General features: G+C 35.0%; 1 protein-coding gene across 3 annotated transcripts; it reads right to left on the bottom strand.

Annotated features, from left to right (window-relative positions):
- Positions 1-1002: 1002 nt before the first annotated feature.
- Positions 1003-9667, bottom strand: LOC104613460 (glucan endo-1,3-beta-glucosidase, basic vacuolar isoform-like). Of its 3 annotated transcripts, XM_088891955.1 has the most exons (4): positions 9420-9667; positions 9206-9270; positions 2268-2338; positions 1003-2147 (listed from the first exon to the last, which is right to left on the bottom strand). In XM_088891955.1, exons 3-4 carry the CDS (start codon positions 2272-2274, stop codon positions 1213-1215), a joined length of 942 nt encoding a protein of 313 aa, XP_088748081.1. In that variant the 5' UTR covers positions 2275-2338; positions 9206-9270; positions 9420-9667; the 3' UTR covers positions 1003-1212. The 3 variants fall into 3 exon arrangements, with proteins under 3 accessions (XP_088748081.1, XP_088748082.1, XP_010279587.2); XM_088891956.1 differs by lacking the exons at positions 9206-9270; positions 9420-9667 and adding an exon at positions 9160-9178; XM_010281285.3 differs by lacking the exons at positions 9206-9270; positions 9420-9667 and having other exon boundaries at positions 2268-3897.
- Between the last annotated feature and the right edge of the window lie 515 nt (positions 9668-10182).

The following is a 10182-nucleotide window of genomic DNA, read 5'->3' as shown; positions in this document are numbered from 1 at the left end:
TAGTTGATGCACCATAGATCTGGCCTAACTTCTATCTATTTCCTTTTCAGTTTTGTAATGTTAATATTTAATAATGCTAATAACTTTTAAGATAAATTACAAATTATTATCCTGTACTTTGGGGGTAGTGACAATTACCCCCCCAAACTTTCAAATTCCAATAAAGACCTCCTCCGTTAGCATTCTATCAGTTAACTTTGAAAAATAAATTCTCATGTGACTGTTTGAACTTCTATAAATCCCCATACTATCCTTTTTCCAACTAATTTTTTAGTGTTTTTTCAATTTTCATTTGTTAATAGTTTAATTGATATTAATTGCATGTTGTATTTGTTGCAAATCTAGATTTTCATAGAAGTTTCTTTGTTTTTTTTTTTTTTTTTGTTGCAATTTCCATTTTATATACAAGTTTCTTGAGTGGTTATTTTGGTAAATTAACTTCTTCTATCACTCAACTTAATAGAGAAGAGGTCTTTGTTGGAATCTGAAAGTTCAGGAAGGTCTTGGTTGCAAATAAAAGTTCAGAGGGTAATGTCACTACTCCTAAAGTATATGGTAGTAATTTGTAATTTTTAAGCACCATATAACGAGTTGTGACAAATAAATATTACTTTATATAGAAAACATATGAAATGTATCCCAACAATAAAGCTTGGGTCATTTTGTGGCAATCATACAGACTCACCAAATGATAAATATAAGGGGCCACTCTTTTCTTTTCTTTTTTTGGATATTTAGGGGGAGGGAGGGGGGGAGTTGATCAATGAGATTTTAATTCCATTGATCAAGAAACCCATGTTCTTTTTTTTAGATTTATGTGAGGATTAGGGAAATTTTATTTTTCTAATACCCATCTCCCAGGTGGGAAATTTCCCACCTGGGGGAAAAGTTGCCAACACTTGAATGGGACAAAAATGCCTGATTTAATAATAGATTTTTATGACTAAAATGGTCATTGTCTTATTTACCTGGGAAATAAAAGAACATGGATAAAGTAAGTAACTTACCGAAAAGCGAGGGCCTAAAAGATTAAATTTTAACAATAACAAAAACAAAGACAAACCATTATAAAGATTACAAGCTTCTGAATGGGCTTTATTTCAATACATAATCTCAAAGAAATGGCAGAATTAAGATAAAACAAACAGAGGCCTCATTGGCCCCATCTATTATATTATTCAAGATCAGAACACAACACCCATTTATAGGCTCTTAGTAGAAATTGATGTTGTACTTGGGTTGCTTATATGGAGTGAATAGCCCAAAGTGTCTCTCCCTCTCTGGTCCAGTCTTGGCATTCTCATCAAACATTGCAAAGATGTAAGTCTCAATGGGCCTACCAGGCCTTCTAGGAGTACCCCCTTTCACATGTTGAATCAACTTGTTCAAATAAGTTTGAGCATTTTCTGTAGTCGATGCAAAATCACCTGCATTCGGCCAACCACTCTCAGATACAACCACCTCCACAGAGGATCCACCCACCTTCTCAAGTGCAGCATAGACACAATCCAGCAGGGCATCAAAGAGGTTCTGATATCCATACTGGCCATCCCATACAAGAACCGATGGAGCAGTAAACAAGGCATAGTCAAGCCTAATATCTCTTGGGTTCTCAAGATAACTGATATAAGGGTACAAATTGCAAAACAATGGTGCCCTTTTCTCCACCAAGAAGCCAACAATTGGCTGTAGGTATTGCAGCAAATCGCCTCTGAAAACTGATCTGGAGGGAGGATAACTATCACTGAGGTTTGCTGAGTAAATCGCAGTCGAAACCTTGATCTGGTCTTGTAGGCCAGCTGATTGAACTGCACTGTAAATGTTCTTCATGGCAGGAAGGACATATCTCCAGTCATTCATGCTTACTTCATTACCCACAACAATGTATTTGAACTTCACATCAGCCCTGTTGTTCACAATATAGTAGTAGACCCAGTCATAGGCAGCAGTGAGATTGTCTGATGCTATGCGCTGAAGTTCATTGTTTGGGACATCCAGCATCAGTTCAATGTTGGTGCCTTTAAGCGCCTGAATGACAGCATCATTTGGAGCATAAAGCCTAATCCTCCGAATGTTGTTTCTCTGAAAGAGATCCACAGCTTCATTTGGGGGTGGTAAATTGTTGCCTAGCATTCCATAGCAAACACCTATAGATTGTGATTTAGCAAGGAATTAGACGAATTTGAACACCAATAGATAGAACGGTTTGTATTACTGAGACCCACTTAACAAAACATAGAGATAAGGAATAAGCTCAAGAAGTATACCTGCCATTGTTCGGAAATATTTGTCTCGAGAATTATATTTCCACTTCAAAGCAATGTCAGCTTCCTGCAAACTGAAGCACCAAATTTGCTCTAAATCGCCCTGTGTGATGAGAATGGACATGTAGCTCTCATATATATAGAGAGAAGAGATCCCTCTATGTAGCACCAACTGACCAACATGTTGTGGTGTTGAGCATAGTAGGATTATACAAAGCACCCTCAAATACAGCTCCATAAGATCAATCCAGAGATGATGGGGCCATGTTCTACAAGATAATTGACTAGTCTACCAGATTACTAGCTTCCACGCTTGACGTCCATCACAAGTTCATTCAAGTTGTGCATTTATTAACTCGGTGGGCAGCCAAGAAGCTTCAATAATTAAAGAAAAATAATGGAAGTGATGATTGATGGTAGGGAATCTTTCTTAATCAGCCCTTCGGTGGCTACAACTATAGGAACTTGTCTTTTTTATTCTCCATTATTTCGTTCAATGTAAGACTGCGGAATTGATCTCTTATATTTTTGTCAGTGGAGGTGGTCCAAACATTTGGATGTGGAAAACTGGAAATAGAGAAGTTTATTATCCAAACATTTGAAGTAGAGTTGCAGTTATTGGAATTGGTCCAAATTCCAAGGTCAAATGTTTGAACTTCGAAGCAAAGTTTGTTCGAGAAATCTTGGAATTAAGAATGGATAATTAATTACATGATAATTTTGTAAAAGGAGATAGGTTGCCTTGTTCTGAATTCCATCCAAGTCTTCAACCCTTGACCATTTAATCCAGTACTCCAAGGGCTTTGAAGTCCACACCCCTCAAGCTGGCCATGGCCCATGAGGCTATATGCCCAACTCTGTTACGAAATAGCAACCCAAGATCTAAATCGGATTGGTAAATAGAAAGAAAATATGAAAAGAATAGAGCAACTCAACAACACAAAGAGATTTAACATGGTTCGGCCTTATATCTACACCCATGTGAGGAGTAGAAATCCATTATAATCAATAATTAATGGAACACAAGTATGAACAGAGTCTCTCAAACCCTAGCACCCTTTACGCCTAAAACCCTTTTCTCAGGATCAATTTGAAAGGAGTACAGATACAAATATATACAGTATAAATACATACAAAATAATACAAAATGTAAAGTTTTGCATTCTACACATTTGTATTTATACCCTTTAAGGCTCAGTTTGAAAGGAGCACAAAGACAAATATGAACAGTACAAATATATCCAAAATACAAGGTTTTGCACTCTACATATTTCTACTTGTACTCCTTCCAAATTAAGCCTTAAGGTATATCGGACCCTCCACATTCACAATAGATCTAATTGAATTTTTTTTCCTTAGGCTCAATTTGGAAGGAATACATATGCAAATTTGTAGAGGGTAAAACCTTGTAATTTGTATTATTTTGTATGTATTTGCACTCTACAAATTTGCATTTGTACTCCTTCCAAACTGATCCTTAATACCAAATTTGAAACGATGCAAATGGAGTGTAAGTCCCGGTTCAGGGTAAATTTGCACTCTGATTCACTTTTGTCTGTGTTTGGAAACATTACATTTATGCATTGACAAATGCCAGAAAACACATTTTCCAATACATATTTACATTAATAATAAGATGTAAAAGTACATCAATAATAAAAAAGAAGTAAATTTGCATTCAAGTGGGCTTTTAATATAAAAAAAAAAAAAAAACATATGCTTTGTTTTCGTGTTTGTATCCATTACAGCTAAAAGTTTGTTTCGTAAGAAGGTAAATTTGGCAATGCAAAACTAACCCAACTTTGCAATTTAAATGGACCGTTTTACACTCTACATATTTGCATTCACACTTATTTGCATTGTTTCCAAACACAGCCTTTGGGTTTTCCTTCACAAATAAAAGTTGTGGGTCATGGAGCACGTCACAACCATGAATTCAAGGCACAACACAGCACATCCTTTCAGGCTGACCATAATTTAGTTCTTTCTATTATTCTTAAACACACTCAAGCCCTGTTTGGTTCGCAGTTATATAGGGGTCTGGAATCGGAATTGAAATGGGCTATTCCGATTCCAACTGTTTGATTAATTAGAATTCTCATTCCTGTTAGAATGGCATTCCCCCCATTTGAGGGAATGGCCATTCCCTACCCCTCCTTTGGGAATGAAATCTCATTTCTACTGATTCCAATTTTCATTTTCATTCATGTCTGAATCAAACAAACTATAGGAATAAATCATTCCAATTCTGATTCCAAAGGATTTCAATTCCAATTGCAAACCAAACAGACCCTCAGTCTCTCATGCTTTTGCCCAAAAAAAATCTCCCATACATGCATATTTATTTGATTTTGTGGTTGGATTGCTTTAACAAGTGCATTGCTGGGCAATAGTAGCAACAATAAATACACCCTACAACCCTTTACTTTCTCTACTTTTCAAAGCATCAGAATCAGCTACAAGTTATATATATTTATTCTTAAACTTACCCTAATTTTGTAATAAATTATTCTTTTTCATGACTGGTTAACAAACAGCTTATAATACATCTTTTTGGCTGATTTTTATGCTCTTGAAAGTGGAGAAATAAATGAGTTGCAATGTATATTTAATATTATATTGCGTCTAAGTGGGTGGCTTGTATGAATTCTTTAACAAGGCTAACACTTTCCATTTGTTTCTAATTTGTAATAGTTGATTGATTTGGACACATCCTATTTTTGATAATCAAGGCACATTGGCATCAATAAAAGTTTTAGTTGAGGTTGTTTCTGCAAATTGATCAATTTGTCCAATTTCGAGTTCAAATTTTTGACTAAAGACAATTTCTAATTTAATGCATTTATGATCGGAATCATCATCCTGTCTTCTATATATTTCATACTCTTCGATCCAGCTCACGGGCTAGCTCATTTTGATAAGACAGAATCTTTGAATGATCCACTTTTTTAGAGTCATTACTCATGGATGAGATATTGAGATGCAATCTGGAATGATAAATGACTGGTTCAGCCTTTGGGATTCAAAAATAAAATATATAAAAGTCATAGGTTCAAGCCTGTAGAAGTTATCCATGGCGCCATATGAAAAGGTCTCCCTCCTAGAAGTTATTTTCAAATCATTTTATTCATGATACGCAATATCGAAGTCATTAATTTTCAGATCATTATGTTGATAATAAATGATATTTTAATCGTTTTAATTCAATTCATTAATGTTATTTATTAGCTAAGTTCCACCTGAGTACAACATGAATTTAAATATTGAAGGATCAAATTTAGATATAGGATTACCAGCCTTAACATTGTTTATCCTCTATAAACAAAGATGGAATGTGCACAAACTATGACTCAGCATTTCTTTTAAATTCATCATAAGGAATCCCTTGTCAGTGACTTTTTGTTTTTCAAAATTAACTATCTGTTAGTGTTAGTGTTAGTGTTTAAGGGTGTCAATGGACCGGTTTTGGATTGGACCCCGTCCAATCCAAAATCAATTTGGATAGATTGGATGGATCAACAAGACATATTGGATTGGACCAATCTGGTCTAAAATATTTATTAGATTGGATTGGACTTGGTCCGCCCTTAACAAATTTATGTTGGATTAAGACAATATCTGGTTTATTGATATAAGATAAGAATATATGTGCCAATGGACCAAGTTTGGGTTGAAACCAATCTAAATCAAAATGAATTTGAACAAATTGGATGGTCTAGACATTGAATTGGACCGGTCCAAATTGATCCAAAATATTCATTGGGTTGGATTGGACCTGGTCCATTTATAATGGGCTCACATTGGACTGGATCGGGTTGAACCAAATCCAGTCCAATTGACACCCCCTATTAGTGTTCATTGACATAAGTTGTGCACATCGCAATTTTTATGATCAAACTGCACCTAAATGGCATGTCAGCCTTATTAAATATATTTTTATGTCAGTCTAATTTTTATTCAATACACATTTGTTCTAACTGATATCTGATAGAAATGGATGATAGATCCTACAAAGCCATGTGTCTTCTTCTTGACCATAGATTTTTTCTTGATCTTGCTTTTTGTTGCATTTGAAATTAAAAGGTATAAAATGACAGTTGTGGTATGCAAGTAGATATGGAGCGTTATATGAGTTTGATTTGAATCAAAAGCATTCTTTTTTTTCTTTAAATTCCCTTTTTACTTAAATATGCAAAATGGGCAGAAAAATTTTTAGATGGAAATATTTAAGATATATTTTTGTTGTTTTATTATCTTTGCTTTATTTACAACAAAAACAAAGGGTAAAATAGTAGTCTACCAACATTCGTTAAATGATGAATGAAATGACAGTGGCGCACAAAGAAAAACATAGGCAAATGGAAAATGGCGAAGGCAGAGAAAGAAAATCCGTGACAAAGGGAAGAGGGTGAATCGGTGAGGAAAAGAATATTAGAGAAAGAGAGAGTACTCGTAAGAAAAGGTCTCCCCTATTCAAGTCATTTGCTTCATAGAACGAAATACAATCCGACCCCACTTTAATTTTGTAAAATACAAAAATAAAATAAAAAGTTAATATAAATATAATATACTAAATTTTTTTATAAATACATATATATTTATATAATATAATATAAGAATTTTTTTATAATTTTAATATATTTTAAAATGAATAAATATTATAATATAATATAATCAATTTCGGATTTTAATCGGATCAAATGGAGCCAAATTCAAATCCCATCCAATTATTAATCAGATGTAGATTGCAAAATCTAAGTCCAATTCAATTATGTAAACACATCTTTTGGGCCATTGACCTGATGGATTTGATTTGATTTTATGTAAACACATCTAATTTGATTATTAAGCGATCATCGTTGTCCTGGTCAGTTAAACCGTTTAAACCATCACTTAACCATGATTCAATGTTCGATTTTAGTAAAATCTACCATTTGGTCAAAACTATTTGAGGGCATGGGTCATGTGTTGCACACATGCACACTATAATATACTAGTTAGCATGCACCTATTTTGCACGTGGCAATTCTGGATATTAATTGGATGCAGATTGCAAAATCCAAATTTGATTACATAAATACTTCATCTAAATATATAATAATCGGATCAAGTTATGAAATTTCAAGTATCATTGACAAGCCTACTTGCTTGGCTAAATGGATTTTGTTCATCGTCTTCCTTCGATGGATTTTGTTTTTTTATTTTGATAGAAAAATAGGCTAAGGAGATGAAACGGAAGAGAGAGACGGATGGATCGGAGAGACAGATGAAACGGAAGCTTAAAGATGCTAAAACTAAGATCCATACCTTGATGAAGTTATTGATCTCCCCGCCCATTCTCTCTCTCTCTCTCTCTCACACACACACACACACATTCTCTCTTTGTGCTACAAGTTCTGATCTCCTCTAGGTTTTTGCCTATTACTTCATTAGTTTTCTTTTCTTTTGAGATGGAATTGATGTGAGGATGTTCAGTTTGGGGATCGGAAATTGGTTAATTACATTAATGACCGTTGGTTTTGGCATCAGAATGGTGTTCAACAGAAGCATTTGGGGGTCGGAAACCTGGTCGTCAATTGAAATGGTGGGTGAGTCACGATGGCCATTGGGAGTTTAGTCTGGTGTTGTTCAAAATGGTTAGGCAACCATTTGGTGTTTAGAGGCATGTTCTGTTTGGTGTTGTGGTGGCTGTCACAGGGTGTTGAGTCGCAAGTTTTTCTTTTCTCATCGAGGTCTCACCATTTTAGTGAGACCCCGCATCCCAGTTTTTGAAATGTGATATCCCATCGTTTCTCACACCATTCCATCAAACAAACACAGGTTTCAAAGAATCTAACCCAAATGTTCCATATTTCTCATCCGCGTCGTAGCAACCAAACAGGCTATAAGGGTTTATTTGACTTTTCCCTTGATTACTCCTCAAATTCTCTCCATTTGTACCAAATGGATGCACTTCCCTAACATCAACATCATCACTTGTTTCAGCACCATCCAAACCAAATTCAGAGCTAGAAGTCTTTTTCTTTTCAATAATTCCATTTAACAATTGCTCCATTTTAAACCTAACATCATATGGTTCTTTTTGACAAACTACAATTTCTCCTTTTCTTTGTGCAAGATGTTGTTTTATCCTATTAATGCCTCCCCCTTTAAAAGTTTTTTGATAATACATGCATGTTATTGACTTTGCTCCACTAATAGGATCTACTTTAAGGGCCCTAACATTTGAGAAGATAAACTCTGTTGTTGGTTGTAGATCAAATTGATCATTATTTGTGCTTCTTTCCATCTCTATTCAACATAAGAATCACAAACACCCATCAACCAAAAATTAAACTAAACAACCAATGAAACTAAAATATATGAATATATGATTACACAGTTCAACTAAACAACCAAAAATAAAATTGTAAAATAGCTAAACAACCAAAAATTAAACTCATAAACTAAAATATATACTATTAAACAAATCAAATGAAATCAGGCTTAAACCACTAAAGTAGTTTGTCTGCTCAAACTAAAATATATACTATTAAACAAATCAAATGAAATCAGGCTTAAACCACTAAAGTAGTTTGTCTGCTCAAACTAAAATATATACTATTAAGCAACTCAAATGAAATCAGGCATAAACCACTAAAGTAGTTTGTCTTCTTGAGCATTTAGATTTCAGAAAACTAGCTAAAGAGTCTCCTCGCATTTTTGACTGAAAAATTTTACAACCGAGAATTTTACAGAGTATACCAACTAAATGTGACAAAAAAATTTTGTTTCTCTATGTTGTTTTAGAATTATTACTACCAAGTACTAACAATGCAAGATGCATTATATAGAATATTAAATTCCAGATTTTAAGGCTTTAAGCATCAAAAGTTAAAATAAGAAAGAAATATACCAGTTTAAGCTTCAAATCAAAATTGAAAAATAGGGGATGCCTCAACCTTAAATTTTGTAGTGGCTCTCAGCTCCCATGGAGTGGTCACCAACGCAAATGGTGGTTTGGTTCCTTGAAAAATCATAGCATTGCAAAAAAAAAAAAAAAAAAAAGAGTTGATTAAAAATCATTAAAATGGCTAAATGAGAGATAAGAACTGAAATCTAAAGTTCTGAACTGAATAATGGTGGTTCTGAACCGAACAGTGGTCGTCAACTCACTTAGTTACTTAAAAAATCACAGTGGTCGCCAGTAGCCGCAACGAAGATAGTCGTCGGAGCCATTCCTTTCAAGATGCGGTTGAGAAAGAGTGAAAGACTCGAAGTTGAAGCTTTAGCCGCCATCTGCCACTACAACTTTGGTCGCCGGCGGGTGCTTGCTCGGATTTTGGGAAGGGCGATGCCAATGTATCACCGCCGTCATGTTCGACGAACGCCTAAAGGGGGCAAGGGGCTTTTGGTTTTGGGTTTGGCAAAACAAAACCCTAAGAGGCTAAGACTTTCGAAGGTAAGAAGGTTTGATGTTAGGATATATTTGTCATTTTATTTTTTGTTATTTTTATTTTAAAATAAAATAAAAAACAAAATTTATAAAATACCAAACTGCTAAGCATTGCTCGGGTCAAATGGGTTGATGGTTCAACCGGCCAGGTCGATGGTTTTTTTGACTTTTTCAAAGTTTTTTTCCTAATTGACGGTTTGAGGTAAACCCAGAACCGTTCAAGTGACCGGTTTCCGGTCCGAACGGTCCGAAAACGTTGCTTTACGCTTCGAGGTGTGAGCTAACCTAACCAGGTACGCGTTACTCGATGCGGATCGTGTGACCCCGAACCGGAACACGGAGTTGGCAACACTGTTCCCACCTTAGATTGCCTGAACCATGACACTATGTTTTGGACCATCCAATTGAAGATCTCACGGAACTTTTTACTTTTCAAGGCCTTTTGTGTGGAAGTTAAACCCCCGGTCGCAGGTACAAGTGTAC

The sequence above is a fragment of the Nelumbo nucifera genome, chromosome 7, assembly GCF_055504915.1.
Source record: "Nelumbo nucifera cultivar China Antique chromosome 7, China Antique-T2T, whole genome shotgun sequence".
NCBI lineage: Eukaryota > Viridiplantae > Streptophyta > Magnoliopsida > Proteales > Nelumbonaceae > Nelumbo > Nelumbo nucifera.
Note: the sequence above shows the minus strand (reverse complement) of the source record. Positions and strands in the feature narration are given on the sequence as shown.

Bases quoted from the DNA above. Each gene is read 5' to 3' on its own strand.
- LOC104613460 (XM_010281285.3), bottom strand. From the start codon at position 2,502: ATGGAGCTGTATTTGAGGGTGCTTTGTATAATCCTACTATGCTCAACA. The intron at 2,148-2,267 runs GTATACTTCTTG...CACAATCTATAG, and splicing joins ATATTTCCGAACAATGGCAG to GTGTTTGCTATGGAATGCTA.